The 19,859-nt window shown below is 37.3% G+C and overlaps 1 protein-coding gene across 17 annotated transcripts in view; it reads left to right on the top strand.

Moving 5' to 3' along the window:
• CREM (cAMP responsive element modulator) overlaps positions 1-19,859 on the top strand; it is a 66,767-nt gene that overhangs the window by 20,674 nt on the left and 26,234 nt on the right. For 9 of the 17 annotated variants that reach the window (XM_059911699.1, XM_059911712.1, XM_059911702.1 and 6 more), the window contains 3 exons: positions 14,229-14,375; positions 17,012-17,109; positions 17,249-17,391. In XM_059911699.1, coding sequence (XP_059767682.1) covers positions 14,229-14,375; positions 17,012-17,109; positions 17,249-17,391 — 388 coding nt within the window. The remainder of the gene's footprint in view (positions 1-14,228; positions 14,376-17,011; positions 17,110-17,248; positions 17,392-19,859) is intronic. The other 8 variants (XM_059911731.1, XM_059911843.1, XM_059911745.1 and 5 more) reach the window with 1 other exon arrangement.

A 19,859-nucleotide genomic window follows, 5' to 3' on the forward strand; every position in this document is an offset into this window, starting at 1 on the left:
GATTAGGAAATCAAACTGAAATTTTATTAAGCCTATAATGTATGTTAAAAGTGACTGACTCTCCTGAATTATTCCCAATGTCATTGTATGTACTTGCCACTTACTTCATTTAAACTAGAGGATTGTGAATTCCCAGATGTTTTAGACTTAAGTTCAGGTTTGTATAAAGAGGAATTTATAAAAGTTACTTTCCTTTTTACATGGTCTAATTATCATTAAGTAGTGTCAGAACAAAGGGTGTAACCCGAAGATTCAGGGTGTAACCCGAAGGTTCAGCGGGTTTGATCCTTTGCCTCTGGTCATTTGATAGTGGTAGTTTTGAGTATCCTGGCCTTTCCAGAGCTTCTGCTAATCAAGTGAACGCTGAAAATTGTCCCAGTTACGAAGATCTGAAAACTTGAGTTTGCTCTTGGCCCTCACATCTCTGCTCTGCTGACTGATTGAGGGAGGCTGGAGTTCTCAGTTTTCAGTTTTTCTGTTTTATCACTTCCCAGATATCAGTGGAGCCTTTCCCTTCTAATTGTATCCAGTAGTGAATGGAAGTCACGTGGTGACAGCGTCAGAGGGCTAGAGGCTGGAGTGGCAGATCATCGAGGCTGAGTACTGTGACTTGGATTTCTTCTTGCCCGAGTTAGTTTTTAAGTAGGTTTTTTTTTTTTTTAATTGAAGCTGGAACCTTGTCTGGTAAGTGTATGTGTTGATACACACATAAGACTAGATTCTACCCCCTCCCCTGGGAAAACTCTTGGTGGTAAATGGAAGAGTCTATTTGATATAATCGAGCCAGGAGGAAACCCTTTCCCAAAACCAAAATGGTGAAAAGCAAAATTACTGTATACACAGGTAGTTTTTAAAGTCATACTTACAGCCTTTGGAAATAATATAATCCTTAAATGGGTAATGGGAAGTTAGCATTTCTTTTGTGGTGAAAGATTTCAAACGTATACAAGAGTAGAATAATACTCCCGCATATATATGTAGAAACTTAAAAATTATTAAGATTTGGTAGCACTTGCTTCATTTATCTTCTTTTTATTCTTTTTGTCGAAGAATTTTAAGCAGCTCTACAGATCTCAGACATCACGTCATGTCATTCCTACTTTCTTCTGGGTATGCAGCTCTTAAGAGGTTATGGACATTTTTCTATATAACCAAATGTCATGATCATACCTAATAAAATCGAGCATAATTCCTTGGTATAATATGCACTGCATACTCACATTTCCCCATTCATCTCACAAATGTGTAATCTACTCTGAAGGCAACAGTGGTAGCACCTTGAACTTTTCTTGTTCCACATCTCTTGGGAATTGATAATGCTGCCATGAAACTCAGGGTGAGCGTGGTAATCCAGATGGAGCCTCAGGAGAGGATGTGCTATCTGGAGCTTCGTGCCTTATAGCTGCTGGTGCAGCCTGTGGCCTGAGTATGACACCTCAAGTCGGAAAGCTAAATAACCCTACTTTGTAAATGGCCAATTCTCAAAGTTTCAGCAAAGATAAGAAGGAAAGGTGAAGGGAGCAGAGTCACAGGGGTCATAGAGCTGGAAGGAGACTCGAGATCGTCAGGGTCAGCGTAGTGCCTCGAGAGAGTTAGTTCTAATATAAAATTTAACCTTTCCGAGGACCTCTGTATTTTTGGAAACAAGGAGACTCTGGAACAGAGGAAGCACTAGGGAATGTTGTTCAGAGATTATACTCTGCTAACCTCCTTTCTTATCCTCTGTGCTGTAAATGCAAACAGTACGTAAAGAAGCATCTTAGGAGAAAGCAGGCCCGGCGTGCAGTGAGGGGTTGGAGTAGGAATGACTTAACAAGGGCCGGGTTTCAGCGTGTGACTTGTGTGTTTTCTCTTTCAAGCTGGTGGAAAATTGGAATGGCGTTTCTCATTGTTTTGGCCAGCTGTGCCAAAAATCCATCTTCTTGGTCCTAAGTAGGACCAGGAAGAATATGGGTGGCTATCAGAAAACAAAACAAAACAAGCAACATACAAGCAACATTTGCTGTTGATAATTGGTTAGCAACATCATATTTGTATATTAAAGTTGGTCTGTATCATGTTAGGTTGATTTGGTATATTTACTGTCGGCTGAGCACATCTAGTTCAAGCTCAGTGTTTTGTCTTGGTTCTTTTTTGGCTGCATTGGACCTTCATTGCTGCGCGCAGGCTTTCTCTAGTTGCGGTGCGCGGGGGCTGCTCTTCGTTGCGGTGCTCTGGCTTCTCACTGCGGTGGCTTCTGTTGTGGAGCACGGGCTCTAGGCACGTGGGCTTCAGTAGTTGCGGCACGCGGCCTCAGTGGCTGCGGCTTGTGGGCTCTAGAGCACAGGCCTAGCAGTTGTGGCACATGGGCTTAGTTGCTCCGCGGCATGTGGGATCTCCCCAGACCAGGGATTGAACCCGTGTCCCCCGCATTGGCAGGCAGATTCTTAACCACTGCGCCACCAGGGAAGTCCAAGCTCAGTGTTTAATTGAATCTTGTTTTTTAAACCTCAATATGCTGATTCCCTGACTTGAGGGGCTCTTACTGAAAGAGAAAATGTTCCTCTTAAGATTTTGAAATAAAAATTTTCATTTTATTGTTGACTTTCTGTTGCTCCTTAATTTTATGTATTCCTTCCCCTGGTTATTTTTAATTGCCCTAATTTAAATTTTTTGAACATAATATTTGTATTCACTTAGAATTAGCTCTAAAAATTAACAAAAGTTAGGAGGAAAAAAATAGAACAGTGAATTTTTTTCAGTAAATGCTAAATTTTTGTTGTTGCTTAGTCAGCTAATTCAAGAAAATGTACTGCTTTGAAATGTAACTCATTCTTGAAGGTAATTCAAGGTTGAAGGGATATAAGTAAAAATAATTTGTGAACTGTTAATATTAGTCACCATTTTATTCATTTTGAATAAGAATTTGTTATATAATCTGTACTCATATTTTGATAACTTTGTGTATAATAGCTAATAGATTTCTTTAAAGGTTGGCTTTTGGCTTTAGAATATACTCTGTGCTTTCATGCCAGTGTGTTAAATGATACTTTTCTTTGAATGAAAATCAGTGTTTCAAAGATAATTTCAGTAGGTATAAAGCAGTCAAAGTCAAATTTCAGAAAAAGGTTTTGTTTTTATACACCTTATAATCAGAAAAAAAAATGCATACAAATCTGTTTTAGTGTTTGAAAGACTGTTAGAGATTTTCTGTCATTTGTAATGATTTTCTATGAGATTTGGGTACTTTTTGTTTGATGTTCAAGTCTTCCTTCTTAGTTTTAGTAACAGGTAGTTTGTCACTAGTGGTAATGGAAAAATAACTGAGAATAAACAGTTATTCTCTTTATCCTTTTCTCTGACTTTTTTCTATTTAAAGAGTAGGTTGGGGGGAGAAAATACAAGGGGACTGTTGTTTAAGGGGTATAGTTTTAGATTTGCAGGATGAAAATGTTCTGGAGATCTGTTTCACAACAGTGTGAGTATACTTACTACTGAACGGTACACTTAAAAATGGTTAAGATGGTAAATTTTATATTATGTATTTTTTACCGCAATAAAAAGAACAAAACCAAAAATAATAGACTAGACATTGAAATTTTAAAAATGGAGCATTAATTTTTATAATTCCTTCTTTGAATAAGATTCAGAGATTATTTACTTTGCCTTATTTCAATTTTTTGCTACTACAACCTTTGTAAACCCCAAACTATTAAAGGAATTACATTTGGAAAACACAGAGGCTTTGGGAAATTTTCACTTCATTGATAGTGATGACAACATCTTAATAGTGATCTTCAGAAATGTGAGTTTTCTGAGCCCTATCAGAGATATAACATGTCATTCTCCAAAAAGGCATGGAAGAGAAAAGCCTGGTTATGGGGTTGAAAATACTAAGTAGAGACAATATTAGATGACAATGGTGCAAGCAGAAATAGTTCAGGAAAGACATTTGCCTTTCAGTAGGTATGTTTATACAGCAATAGACCTCTTTTTAAATACCTTTTAAAAAATATTGGGTATTTATTTGATATCAGATATGTTGATATACCATGATAGGTACTGCCAGTGTAAGTTGGTCTCCCAGGTCCTCAGAACTTTCTAGTTTTACCTTTTGTAAGGGCTTGTTTACTGCTTTGTACTTGGTATAAGGAAAAAGAGCCCTAACTTATACCTGTACAGACAGTTTGAATTAAGTGTAGTAGTAGTTTGTTTACTTAAAAGTAATGGAGTGGAGTAGATTAAGACTAAAGACACAAAATTATTTTCTTAATTTTTATACATAGTTTTAAGTAAATACTTATTAGACTGAATTCTTTGATTCTTTACCTAAAATAATTGAAATGCTAATTTCATCAGTTGACCATTAAATGAGATGACTTATGTGAAGCCCAAATACCGTGCTTGACACAAAGTCCACATGCAATAAACGTTTTGCTTTATTCATTATAGTAACCTCAGATGGTTAGAATAGTAGTGGCCAGGCTTTGAGATGAAGTGGCTTATGCTAGTTTAAAAATATATCGTATCAGGACTTCCCTGGTGGCACAGCGGTTAAGAATCCGCCTGCCAATGCAGGGGACACGGGTTTGAGCCCTGGTCCGGGAAGATCCCACATGCCGTGGAGCAACTAAGCCCGTACGCCACAGCTACTGAGCCTGTGCTCTAGAGCCCGCGTGCCACAACAACTGAAGCCCTTGCGCCTAGAGCCCGTGCCCCACAATAAGAAAAGCCACCGCAGTGAGTCGCCCACGCACCACAACAAAGAGTAGCCCCCCACTCACCACAACTAGAGAAAGCCCGCGCACAGCAGCGAAGACCCAACTCAGCCAAAAGTAAATAAATTTATAAAAATATATTGTATCAAAAATTCATTCTAAAGTAATATAAATCTATTTATGGTTAAATAGGCCTCCAGTGGGTATAGAGAAGAAAAGTTGATATGTAGTTGTTTTATAAGCAAAGTTCTGATATAATGTCATGAATGTATTTAAATTGGTATATTTTATTTATACCAAATTTTATTTATACTAAATTTTTGTACTTTGAATTTATTTTAGAAATTTTAAAACGTTGCAAGCATTCCTTCACAATATTTTGGCTCTGAAAGTCTAAACTAAAATTTATTACTAGATTTTCGATTTCATGGTAAGACCAAGTGTCATTATACTGTTTTTTGTTTTTTTTTTTTTAAAGAAATTCACGTTCTTTTATTTATTTATTTATTTATTTATGACTGTGTTGAGTCTTCGTTTCTGTGCGAGGGCTCTCTCTAGTTGCGGCAGGTGGGGACCACTCTTCATCGCGGTGCGCGGGCCTCTCACCATCGCGGCCTCTCTTGTTGCGGAGCACAGGCTCCAGACGCGCAGGCTCAGTAGTTGTGGCTCACGGGCCCAGTTGCTCCGCGGCATGTGGGATCCTCCCAGACCAGGGCTCGAACCCGTGTCCCCTGCATTGGCAGGCAGATTCTCAACCACTGCGCCACCAGGGAAGCCCCATTATACTGTTTTTTTAGGAGCTAAATTTTTAGACTTTTCTATTTATAAACTCTGACCTTTGGACTAAAACTGAAAAAACTTAAGGATGCAGTTTGGTCTGGCCGTGTTTTGTCACTGATTCAGATTTTGACTTCTACTTTTATGCATATGCTTGATTCTTCTTTCCCCACCTTAATTTTGAGGAATACTTTTAAAAATATTTTAATCTTTCCAAATCAAAGGATTAATATCAATACATATAAATTAAGCTCTACATTTTTGACCAAATTATTTAAATGAAGTGTAACAATAATAAAAATAACAAGAGTGAGCGTTTATTGAATATTCAGTATGTGCCAGACGCTGTTCCATGCTTTACACATATAGTTCAGCTCTCACAACAGCTCTGTAGAAAGGTACTGTTTTTTTTCATTCTCTTTTGCAGTTGAGGAAACTAAGGTACAGAGAGGGTGAATAACTTGTCATAGGTCACACAGTTAATAAAAGGCAGAACCCAGGCACCTGGCTTTAGATTTCATTAAGCATTTCTATTACTTGTAATACATAGGTACTCAGTGTTGAACCAGACCATTTCAGAGAGCATTACCTGGGAAAATGCATAGTTTGCAAAGAGTAATCATAAATATATGCTACATCTAGCTACTGTATATATAATACTATATATATATATGCACGGTAGTATGCAGTAACTATTGTATATATACATATATACTGTATACTGTTACTCCTTCATTATTTAGCGGCAGATAAGATAGTATCATGTTTAGATCCCAACTCAGCTTCTGACCTTGGATATATGAAGAGCATAGAAAAGTTAAATTTTATCCATTTTGATGTATTAATAACTGGTCCATATAAATCCTGGCACCAATAGCTAGTCTATGTCTTGAGCAGTAATTCTGGGGCCAAGAGTACGGGAACACCCAGAGCTTTAGAATTATGTCTCATAAACTGATGGGGAAGTCAGTCTCATTGCCTTTGGTAATATCAATTTATTGAATATCTTCCTGGCAATAAGACAGTTAATTATCATATCCACCAAATGTGGGGCAATAGTTATTGCTATTTTTTGTGTGTGGAAAAAAAATACATAAAATCTGCGGTCTTAAGTTCAGGTGTACAGTTCAGTAGTGTTAGGTATATTCACATTGTTGTGAAACAGATCTCTAGAACTTTTTCATCTTGCAAATCTAAAAGCCTATACCCATTAAATAGCATCTCCCTTTTTACTCCTCCCCTCAGCCCCTGGTAACCACCATTCTACTTTTCGGTTTCTATGAATTTGACTACTTTTAGATACCTCATATAGGTGGAATCATCAATATTTGTCTTTTTGTGACTGGCTTATTTCACTTAGCATAATGTCCTGAAGGTTCAGCTATATAGTCAGTATGCGATAGGAATTCCTTCGTCCTTTGTATGTATATACCACATTTTGTTTATTATTACTATTTTTTAAGGTTGCTTTTGCTTAGTCAGTACTCTTTAGGACTTATACCAAGTGATTGGTAGAAGAATTAAGGTAGAATAATTCAAGTGAATTGCAGTTTCCTGCATAGACATTCCTGAGTTGATTTTGGTCAGAAATAGATTAATATGTAGTTTGGATAATAAGTGGTTTTAGGCATTCATTCTGTAGCTTCTGGCTTTTGGCACGTGCATTTCCTATTCATTACTAGAAATGATGTGTATCATTGTTAAGAGTCCAATGTTTGCCCTTGTAAGACATCTGCTGGGTAAATGCCATTTTTGGCTCAGGATTTTTGGCTCACTGCAACTTACTTCACTATGTACATTTACTACTTTGTAATGCAATTGGCTAGAAAATTATGATCAGTTTTAGTTTCAGTCTTACTGAAACCAAGATATAAGATTGATTTTTAAACATCTAGAGCTAAAGGATTTTTGACTTCTATAAAGATCATGTTCGTGTTCATAGTCTTTATAAATATAAGTAAAACATCTAGTATTGGTTAGAATGTAAAACGATGCTCCAAGTACTATAAATAGGAAATTATAAGGATTAGCTAGGGAAAAATTTCACTAGGGATTGTTTTTCAAAGCATAAGAACCCCTGATTTTGTCATCACTGATCATCACAGTGATCACCACTGCTTATTGGAAGTATTATCAGACTATATAATTAAGAATGACTTGATTCCAACATTTGCTTTGCTTTCAAGAGGGGAATTTTTTTAAAGAGACGTAATATTTGGCCATTTATAATTACAGTACCAGAAACAGAATCCACTTCTCCCTTTTTAAATTCAGATTATAGATTTCAGATAGTATTTCTTCATGCCTTACACACAAAGGATTCAAGGATCATATTATAGTTCTAACAATTTTAACATAGTAGATATAAAAATATCAGTCTTACATGGCCAACTCTGTTATCAGTGTTTGCAGTTGATATTCACAAGGCAAAATTTAACTCCATTGATTTTGGCAATTTGTTAGCCACACTGTTTAAAAAAAAAAAAAAAGAACCTCAATATGGGAAAGAAAAACACTAAAGACACTAAAATGATACCAATTCTACATTTTTCCTTTTGTGTTTATCTTCATTTAGCACAAGTAAATACAACTTTTTAAAAAAATGAAGTGAAATATTTTGCGTCTTTATTAAAGTGTTCACATTTGTAATATTATTTTCCTGTTTTCAGCCTTAAAATATTTGAAATATTCTTTAAACACTTTTTTTTTCCATAGAAGAAACAGACTCTTGAGAATCCTGTCTTAATACACAGAAATCAGTATAGTTTTCCAGCTTCTCACGTAGAGTGTTAATTGGCTTTTCATTGTAGTCCTTGGAATTAAAATAGGTAATATATAGATCTGACTTTTCAGGCAGCAGAGTTGATAGCGAAGTCTGCTATACCGTGAATTCACATTTTTTCACCCTTTATTAACTGTCTTAAATGCAGGTTCAGTGGCTCTGTGACATTTGCAGCTGCACTGTGACATCATAAACCCCATCATAAGGGAAACTAGCTACAGATTGGAGCAAGTCCACTAGGTGCTAATCAAATGCTGTGTTACAACATTGTGAGGTTTTCCCAGTTATGTGTTGTTATTAGGGTTTTTTAAATTGCAAAGCCAAGTAAGGCTGTCAATTGCATCATCTTAATTTATTTCTTCAGATTAACCACTGTCTATAGTGGGGTTTTTGGTGGATGTGGTGGCATCAGCATAATCTATGTTTCAGGCATCCTATAGAAGAGGATTATTGTTCAGGGGATCAGGAAGAAAAGGTAAACTATGTCTACTATGAGTTCATTATACACACTTTTAGAGCCTCATAAAAAGAGGTATAAAAATTATGAAATATAAAATACATCCATTTTATGTGCTTGTTTTTTGAGCAGTTGCCTGCTTGGTTGTTGGAATGTGATGAATATAGATAGATCTTCCCATGGCTTCCTTTCCCACTTTTCTTTATTCAGTAGGTATACCTTAAGTAGCTTCCTTCCACCCTCCCGCCGCCTCCTCAGTTACCCTTCTTTGTTTCTCTTTTGAGAATTTAGCACCACCCCAAATTATGTTTTTGTCTCTTCATCTGCTTTCTGTCTCCTGATTGAGGAGAGCAGACTTTTCATGTTCACTGCTATATCCCTGCTGTCTAGACTGGTCCACAAGGCAGGCTTCCAATAAACATTTGTTAAGTGAACAAAAGAATGAGTTAATTCATAAGTATGACTTGTTTCTGTGAGATTTACTTCTTAAAAAGTTTTGGAATGAATATATGATGTTTATAAGAAAGATCTGTTTCTAGGTGAAGTATGCATATTTTAGTTCAAGTGAACTAAAATTTGTGTCTCTATCAGTAGTGTCCTTTAGGAGAGACTTAATTCCCTTCTCTTTCCAGAGCTTCTTTAGAATTCTATTTGCACATTGTGAATAAAGTAAGTATAGTAGTCTTTATAGGTTGCTTTTTGTCAGTGTATCTCACATCTTTATTTCCTGAGCTCTAACCCAAGCATCAGTCCCATAATTCTCCTTGCCTACTAAACGTTTCCACCTGGTTTCCTCCCATTGCTCTCACCCTAGCCTGCCTAAAACTGAATCTGCCACCTTGCGCAAAAACAGAAAGATGCTTCTTTACTCACCCATTTTTGGCTGTGGGGCCACCATGCATGTTCTTGAATCATTGCCTGAGTTCCTTCTGTGCCATCTGTGGACCACATCCTACTTCAGGGGCGCCCTGTATTTACTTGTGGCTCATGTGATCAATAGAATAATACTAATGGTAAGATGTTAAAGGTAGGGAGCCACATGAATTTTTTTCCTATGAATGATGATGTTTATCCTGTTAACTCTACCAGTACAGTTAGTTATAAGCTTAATGCTAGTCACAGATCAGTTTTGGCAAAACCAGTAAGAATGTAGAATGCCTGACAGGTTCTCTAGATCTAAGAGTGTTGTTGATGTTTTTTAAGGATACATTGGAATTGTGACTCCAGGGTATGTCACTTGTGCTGCTTCTCAGCCTCTATTTCAACAGTTTAACTAAAGAGTTGTCTCGTGAGCTTTTTGTACTACCCAGAGTTCAGATGTAAGAGTTTTCACTGTAGTTACAGATTTGTATAACTCATCTCCAGAATTCTAGGAATACAGTTTTGTACTAGTGGGTACAGCTCCCTTTCTACAGCAGGTTTTCTTCTCACTAAGCCTTTTTGATAGAGCATTGTTTAATAATTTGAAGTCATGAAAATTACACTTGTAAGACAATTAGAACAACTTAAAGCATGATTTATACTTACCAAAACCCCATGAATCTTTCTTGAGTTGTTCTTCAATTCTTCAAAATATCTAATTTCTTTGAAGCTGGTCATTTCCCCATGAAAGTGAATGTGGCACTATCTGCCATCTCAAGCCACAGGTCCAGTCTGTAAGAATACTAGTAGTACTCTTGGGTATAATGTATATTCTGTTTTGCTCAATCTCTGCGATACGAATGCTCTATCAGGGTTACTATATATGGTGGTTTTGGCTGTGCTGCTGTGGTGGAGCTGAAATTGCCGCCTGCTTCAGCACTCTGCGCTCTGAGCTGTGAGCAGTGCCTACCTAGGGGCTGCGTAGGATAGAGGATAGAGCAGTAGTTTTCAAAATGTGGTACAGGGAAGCCTGGAGGAGACTCCAAGGACGCAGTATTTTCCAAATAACTCCCACATGGTGTTACACAATCATGCCTGGAGGTTTGGGATGACAAACCTATTTTCACAGTAATACTAAGATTTATTTTCTTTTTTTCTCTGTATTGGCATTTTCCCTGATGGTGCAAAAACAGTTGGGGGGTAAAACTGTTGGCACCTTAGCACGATCAAGTCAGTGGCAGTGGTGCCAAACTGTGTTAGTAGTCATTGTGGTCTTCACTACATTAACTTGCAGTTTTTTTTTAAAATGTCAGTTTCACTTAAGACTGTCCCTGATGAATCAGCAAACATTACCAATTGTATTAAATCTTGACCCTCGAGTACATGTTGTTTTAATATTCTGTGCTGTGGAAGTGGGACATTCACTGAAAGCATTTCTGCCGCGTACTGAAGACCAATGGTGATCTTGAGAAAAAAACACTTGAGTTATTGAATGAGAGGCAAGAAGAACTAGCTGCATTCCCCCACCCCCCCAAACAGGACATCATTTTTCTTGAAATAATGGCAAATAGCCAAACTATGACTGTTCAAACTTGAGTATTTGAAAAACATTTTCTCAAGAGAAAATGAGTGGATGAATCTAGAGACTGTCATACAGAGTGAAGTAAGTCAGAAAGAGAAAAACAAATATCGTATATTAACGCATATATGTGGAACCTAGAAACATGGTACAGATGAACCGGTTTGCAGGGCAGAAATAGAGACACAGATGTAGAGAACAAACGTATGGACACCAAGGGGGGAAAGTGGCGGGGTGTGGGGGTGGTGGTGGGATGAACTGGAAGATTGGGATTGACATGTATACAGGGATGTGTATAAAATTGATGACTAATAAGAACCTGCTGTATAAAAAAATAAATAAAATGAAATTCAAAAATTCAAAAAAAAATGAAGTAAGCTTGTCACGTCAAGGAAAACAATTAACAGTATTTATTGCCAATGATAAAATTCAGGCTTTTAAGCAGCAGTTTTGAATTTTGGAAAATCTCCATCTGCCATTTTGAGCTTGATAGCTTCCCAGTATTTATGGTTTTCTGATGAAGTTGATGTTGATTTTAATGAATGTGATTTTCTGATAGTGTATCATGAAATGTGTCAGCATTTGGGAGATCTACTTAACTCAGTGAGCCAGTATTTTCCAAATAACTACCGCATAACATTACAAAATCATGCCTGGCTAAAGAGTATAAAAGATAGATCAATGTCTAAGTATAAGATAGATGAATGGATTTTAACGTAACTAAGTTTTCAGATTCCACATGGCCACTAACCTTTAAGAAACAGCCACTTGCTGAGTTTTGGTGTAGTATCAAAGAAGAATACCCACATTTCTCTGAAAAAGCCATTGAAATACTCCTCCTTTTCTAATCATACATGTGTAAGAGGCATATTTTATTCACATACCAATTAAAATAACATATTGCAACAGATTCAGTGCAGAAATAGGTATGAAAATCCAGCTGTTTTAAGTTAAACCAGACATTAAAAGAATTTGTAAAAATGTAAAACATTGACACTCTTGTCATTAATTATTTTGTCTTGAAAGTAGTCTTCATAAACTGTTATTTATGTTAGCATGTAATGGCATTATTGTTATTTTTAAGTGAATTACTAAGTATTTTAAATATTTCTCAGTTTTAATTTCTAATGTGGTAAATATCAGTACATATAACCAACAGTGGGCTGAGCTGGCTTGTGAGAGCCGATGGTGTACATCTTTTTCCAGCTTTGTGTTCAGTGTCACCCGTTGGTAGCTTGAAATCTGCCATAGTAGGAGTATTTAAATTACAGAAATCTGCAAAAGTTACCCATAGCATTCTCCCTTCCCAAGAGCTGGTTGTGCATTTACAGCATCCTGCTGGATATAAATCACATAAACAAAAGTTATTTGAGGTCATCAATAATTTTTAAGAGTGGAAAGGTGTCCTGAGACTAAAAAGTTTGAGAATTAGTCATTTGGCAAAGGAATACCTTTTGGCAATTGGTTCACAAAGAGATGGATCCTTTTTTATAATTCATGCAGGGAACATTTGTAAAGTAAATCTAGTGGTTTTTAAACTTCTGGTTGTTAAATCTGCTGGCTCCATTATGGAATGCCCTTTTTCTTTCCCCTAAAATCTAAAGTAGGCAATAAAACTCCAGGAGCAGGTGGGCTGAATTTGCCCCGTGGGCTACATGTTGGGTGTCTCCAGCCCGGTTTCTCACTTTTCTGTCCAGCTGTTACCCAGGCCACAGCAAGGCCCAGCTCAATCGGCAGCTTGTACACAAGGCCTCCACTTGTTGTTCAGGCCCATACTGATCTTTCTGTTCTGTGCTCCTGTGGTTTTCATGACCTGGACAATGGAGCAATTAGTTCTGTACTGTTTGTGTGCTGTTGTTTCTTAGGTGTTGGCTTTAGCAATTCTGCTTTCCACCCTAGGGCACCTAGTGCAATGCTCTCCGCGTAGGTTCTCTTGCGTGGATAGAAGAGTTTTTACTTTTTGATTGCCGAAGAAGTTTGCCTTCCAAGAGAATGATGTTTTAAATAAATCTAATTATTTGTTATAAACCCAGTTTTTAATAATTCTTTTTAAAGTATTAGAGTAAGTAGATTGGAAATGATTGGTTTTCCTTAAAGTGAGGTCCAATGGAAGCTTTCTTCAAAATTTGTTTTAGATTCTGTGGTCTGCCACCACTCATGATAGAAACTAGTAGCTTCTTTCATGTCCAAAGTCTTCGGTGTTCTGAGTTAAGTCATAATGAGTAATGAAACTTAGTCAAATGAGGCAAAGTTTGTAAGATTACACTGGCCTTTAGGACAGTTGTGTACTAATTAAAAATTTGGCAGGTTTTGAGTCCAGAGAAGTGAAGGTTTTATTGTGTTTTACTGGTAGGGATCTTTGTCAGAAGCACCCAAGGTAGCTGGTAAATGGCTGTTCTCTCCTGTCTGTGCAAGCCAAGTGATGGTTCTGGCCCCTCTGGATGCTCCAGTTGGGGGGAAGGAAGTGTGCCAGGGCCACATAGGCTCCAAGGCATGAGCTTTCTCTGGTTCGGAGATGCGAGGGGCATGAGAGGTCCTGGAATTTCTTTGGCCTGTGCCCTTTTTGTGACTGTTAGGGCATAAAAGTAACTGCAGTTTTCATCAGTATAGAGACAAGGCATTAGCTTGTGTCTGGAGTAATACTATAATGTCATATGTCAGAAGTTTCATTTATTAAAAAATAATTTACCATCTTTAAGTTCTGTCTCCGATTACTCTTAAGAAGTTAGGGAGGGTGGTTTATACTCTGGCCTAAATAAGGCTTCACTGTTAGTAGTCATGAGGTCGTAGTGAGGTAGTTTAACTGCTTTAGAACTTTGTGCTTGGAACATTCTTAGCCACCAAAGCATGGGAACCGAAAGTGAGGAGCATGGGTTCTTTAGTATCTGTCACATCAGATAATGACTGTTCCAGGATGGTAACCATCTCCTAATGGTAAGTACCCTGGCTTGCTTGTCGTTTCTTAGAAGCAGGAAAAATAGGCCAGTCATGATAGTGAATGGTATTTCTTTAAGAAAAACGTAAAGAACTAAGAAAAGGTCCAGCCTTAATCTTCAATGATGATCATTTTTGCAGGTTTCTGTAGCTGGGTCAGGCACCGGAAGAGGCTCCCCAGCTGTAACTCTAGTACAGTTACCTTCAGGCCAAACTGTACATGTCCAGGGAGTATTTCAGACACCACAGCCATCGGTTATTCAGTCACCACAAATACAAGCTATTCAGGTTAGCTTCCTTCCCAGATGATTTGTCTTGGACTTTCTTGAGCTTTTTTTTTTTTCTTTAACTAATTGATTTATCCTCATTTTCTTTGTGTAGCTTTGATGCTCAACTCTTGTTATTAAACATTTAGACAAATTTCCTTTTTATGTGTGAAGTGCATTGTGCCCTGCTAGATACATGGATTTGATTCGAGTTGTAGTTTTGTTAGCTCTTAATTTACAGATTGAGTCATTCTCCTTTAAGTTGTTGCTCTCTGCTCAAACTTAGATTTGTTTAGCAGTGCTCTCCAAAGATGCTTAAAAGTATTTTGAGGATTCTTTGGAGATGTCTGATAAACATGGTAATGTAAATATTGTAGTACTGATGCTGTTTTCACCAGTACTCACATTAGAGTGTAGAAATTTAGGTTTATTGTTAATTCAATATGTGTGACATGATATTATTGTTACTTGGTGTTACGTTTATACATCAGGTTAAACCTTGGTTTTTTTTAGATATGGTTAGTGTTGTGGTTGTGATCCAGAGATGTGTTTTGTTGTTTATTGTCATCAAAGTTGGTCATAAATTCTTAACATTTCTCGAAGCTAAAACATTTCTTTGCATCAACAGATGTAAATTATTAAGTATGCATTTTTAAAAGCATACTTTTCTCTTCTACTGAATTTATGTCTGTTCCTTTTTAAGGTCAGTTTGTTTTTGTCCTTTATTTTATTTATTTATTTATTTTAGAAACTAGGTGTTTTTTTTGTTTTTTGTTTGTTTATTTATTTTTGGCTGAGTTGGGTCTTCGTTTCTGTGCGAGGGCTTTCTCTAGTTGTGGCAAGCGAGGGCCACTCTTCATCGCGGTGCGCGGGCCTCTCACTGTCGTGGCCTCTCCCGTTGCGGAGCACAGGCTCCAGACGCACAGGCTCAGTAGTTGTGGCTCACGGCCCCAGTTGCTCCGCGGCATGTGGGATCTTCCCAGACCAGGGCTCAAACCCGTGTCCCCTGCATTGGCAGGCAGATTCTCAACCACTGCGCCACCAGGGAAGCCCTGTTTTTGTCCTTTAAATGTTGAAACTATTTGAACCTAATTGATGACAAAAATATCTCTGAGGAAAATGTAGTTTCTTATACTTAATCAGTCTTATCCTTTTCCTGCATATTTGAATCCAGTTTGTTGCAGAATAAGGATGAGAGTTGCAACATGACACTTGAAATCCACGTGTGTTAAAAGCTTGGTTATCTTTTCAGCACAGGTGTCTCTCCTGTGTCTTTCAAAAATGTAAGAGTGATTCTAAGTATTGTCTTTTTTTTTCATTCCTGCAATGAACTTTGATTCCAGGACTTTCTGACTCTTTCTGACCCTAATTATAAAGCAAGAAAGTCTTTCCACTCTCCTTATTGTATTATGACTTTTATTGGGGTGCAGATATCAATATTTCTACTTAGTTTTAACCTTGCTGGTACTGGAAGAAAATATTATCTCATATTCAGTAGGCTCTTTTGGATTTTGTTAAATGGATGATATGATTATCTTTGTAGAGATAGGTGTCTGTGGATCTTGTGTTAGAATTCCTACCTGTCGAATGATGAACTTCAGTTTTCACTTTCTAAAATAATAGCCTGCCTTGCATAAGGGAATTGTTATGATTGTACGAGAGATGTGTGGAAGCCCGCTTTAAAGTGATAAATATTTGGTGATGATATATGGTTGTCTGATTTGCAGCGACAGTTTCTCTAATAAGTTCTCCTCATGGATGAGTGTGCTTATGTGTAGGGTGTTCATGACCAGAGATGCATGGTCATACGTGTAGGTGAACATATATGTACATCCGTGTGCCTTGGGAAGTATATATTCCTGCCTGCATTGTTGGTATTTTAATAAGCTTGTTTGATTGTGCCCAAATCAAATTCCCATGTAATTGTAATATTAAGTAAAGTGAGTTTTGCAAACTCAGAACTATCCTAGCCCCTATGATAGATGGCTAAATATATTGAGAGCAGTCATGTTGTAGAGAGATTCATTATTTTAGTTTCCTGACTTTCTTTACTATTTATTATACTATTACTTGAAAAAATGAAACTGCATTTAAAACTCTGATCTTTCTTTTAAGGAGAAATTCCTTATTTTGACCTTCAAGACCTACTGCCATCAAGCCCACCCAACCTACTTCTTGTAACTTTAACCAGGCTTGTTACCCACGTGTTTACCTGCTTAAATATTCTTTCTTCTTTAGACCTATCTAATGTCTAATTTGAAGACCCAGCGTTAAGTCAGCAGTGGTATTGTTTTCTGCCTCTGTCACTCGCTGGCTCACCCCCTGCTGGATTTATGTGATATTTTCAGGGTTGGATCTTAGGTCTTGTGTATCTTACACTGAGTGCTTTCCTGAAGGCTGCCTGACACTCATTTGCATTTCTGCAGTATTTGTTATCTGTGCCATCCTTTGCACACAGGCTGGTTCTACAGCTAGGTGTTGTTGTCTGCGCTTCCTCTTCCTCTGCGCCAGGTTGTGAGCGTGGTTAGTGCGTCTCAGTGTGTTCTGTCCCCAGCGCCCGGCTTGGTGCTGCACACAGAGAGACCCTTAAGCACCGTGCTGTGAATGAAGGAGATACCATGGATTTTATGATGCATTTCAGGAACTCTTGTGTTATAGGTAGCAACAATTGCAGAGACAGATGAGTCTGCAGAATCAGAAAGAGTAATTGATTTTCATAAACGCAGAGAAATCCTTTCACGAAGACCCTCTTACCGGTAAGTTAAGTTTCCTACTGTAATGATACTTTTTCCAAAAAAAGAGAATAATTATACATCAGATTCTCTCAGTATAGCTGTTCTGTTTTAAATCTCATTCATGTATCTTACTTATTTATATTGTTAAATTATATTTTAGAAAAATACTGAATGAACTTTCCTCTGATGTGCCTGGTGTTCCCAAGATTGAAGAAGAAAAATCCGAGGAAGAAGGAACGTCACCGAATATCGCTGCCATGGCATTGCCGACTAGCATATATCAGACTAGCACGGGGCAATACAGTATGTATGCTGCAATTCCATATGACGTACTGCTAACTTTAAGTCTCTCTAGTTTCGTTGAAGCAGCTCGGGTTTTGACACTAAACTGACCCATTTTAAAACGCATCATGATACCTAAACTGTGTATCATAGTGTGAAAAGTACATGTTAAAGAAGTGAGAGATTTGTACTGACAGTTGTCATATACTTTTGAAAAGTAAAAAAATTTTTTACTGAAAATAGAAGAAAACTTTGGGGTAAAAATAAAGGGAGGGTTTTTCTTATTTATATGTGTATATTCATATCTAGTAAAAGTTTAAAACTTACTGTTTTTGTCTCTATGATGCATGTGAACATAATAAGATATAAATGTCTGTATTTCATTCTTGTTGGCATTTGTTACCAACAATTACATTTTATACTTACTAATCTAAAAGAGGTGCATATGTTTTCTAAACTATGTTTTAAATGTAATTCTGTTTTCACTACTCTCTACTGTGTTAATTTGTGCTGCAGCTTTTTCTAGAAGAGAATGGAAAAATGATTTATTTTTTTAAACTAAAGCAATTGGACAGATCATTTTATTTGAAATTTTAAGTACTGAAAGCTGTAAATAAACAGATACATTCACATTTAGTCTTGTGCATTTTAATGGGCTGTTAATTCTGTGCTTTTTGCTTCAGTTAAAGCACTAGTCTTTTCCCAAATCAAGAATGTTTTATTTATAAAAATACTTTAGTTTAAAATGAGAGCTAGAAAGAAAAGTGGGGAGGAAAAGAGAGAAAAAGGACAGAAACAAGGTTGTTTTTTTTTAAAAAGCTAGTTAGGTACAGGAATATGTGTGACGTTAATTACTGTGTTGATCCAAGTACAGTGTTAAGATTTTAGGTGTATTTTCTGTTTTCCCTTTAAAAAGTAACAATACCTACAAAAGATCTCAAGTCTTAACTTACAACCTGGATGCTAAAGCAAGCTATAATCTATGGGGAAGCCTTAGTCATTAGTTTTTTAGAGTTTTTCTTTTAATGGTGGTAGATTTGCAGTATTAAACGAATTCTGCTCTGGTGATTCCTGTTCTTTGGGTAGCTCCTACGCTGATACCTGACAGAACTGGCATATAATTTGTCCACACCCTGTACAGGGCGCTGAATGAATATGTCCAAAGTTGACATTAGGAGAAGAAAATTCCCCATGGTCTGTCAAAGTTAGACCTTGAGGTTTTCACCTTCATTTCTCTTTTATTACTTCGCTGACTTCTGTGCCTTTTTTGTCTGGCCCACTGGGAGTAGATGGTGGGAGTTTTAGAACTGGTGTGGCTGGGCAGGGCTTGGAGCTGCTAGAACCTCCTGGCTGGTCAGCTCTGGCCTTGAGCAGTGCGCTGTACACCTATTATCATTTTCTGTTTTGTGTCATGAAAAGGTTGGAAATTACTGCTGAAATAATGCTAAGACATCTTAAAGTTTGGAGGGTGACCTAAGATGCTGTCTGTCGTCTGAAACATTTCTCTGGCATATCCTGATGCTGCTTAGGAATTGATCTCTTTATAAGTGACATGGGTGAGGATGCTGTGGGTGAATTTGCCTAGATTATTAGCTGAGAATTTGGAGAGGATGTTGAAGCTGGAGATGACGTGGGGAAGGTGGCACCTGGTCCTGCAGGTTACTACGTGGATCAGAGTGAGATAGTTTTGAATCTCAGGTTTTTAGTCTTTGAAGTGTGAATAATACTAGATTGCCAAACTCGGAGGTTAATGTGAGGACAAAAGAAGATAACAGATTTTACCTGTTGGGGAAGAGAGACTGCTACTTTTGACATGAAACAGAGAAATGTAAGGCAGCTGTGGCAGTGTCTCACTCCCAGTCATTAAACTGTTCCCCCCAGCCAGCATCAAAGCCTTTATTTCTTGTGCTCTTAGCACGTGCTTGCAGCTGGGAGCTCGATGTAAGCGTCACTACCTTGGGTGTGGGGTATGTGGGTGTGCGGGAGTGGAGTCAGGAGTTCTGGTTGAGAACTAGAAAATCGAATGTTTAGAAGTTAGACATTCCTCTATTTGCCACATCAGAAGTCATGGACAATTTCTTACTTAGCTTTCTTAATTTGGACCCATACAGTATGATCCTGGCAGTTATTTTAATAAAAAGTTGTGGTTGTCCTACATGTGCTGTCCACAGGTTAAAAATTGCCATTTTATTGGTTCAATAGAAGGGATATTGCCTATGTTAAAAATGATAATTAGTGACACTTGTTTATGTTGATAATTCTTTCATTTGAAAAGTGCATACTAACATTTAAACTTTTCTTTAGAAGGCATTTGCTTTAAATGTATATTTATACATACAAGATCCATTTTCATCAACCATTTCTTACTAGCAATAACTTAACAGAAATTAATGATTAAATGTTCTTAAATATCTAGAAATAGAAACAATTACTGGTGTCCTTTGGTTTTTAGAATAGAGTTTATTTTACTAGAATTTCTGGAGATTTTT

The sequence above is a fragment of the Balaenoptera ricei genome, chromosome 2 (genome assembly GCF_028023285.1).
Source record: "Balaenoptera ricei isolate mBalRic1 chromosome 2, mBalRic1.hap2, whole genome shotgun sequence".
In the NCBI taxonomy this organism is placed as follows: Eukaryota; Metazoa; Chordata; class Mammalia; order Artiodactyla; family Balaenopteridae; genus Balaenoptera; species Balaenoptera ricei.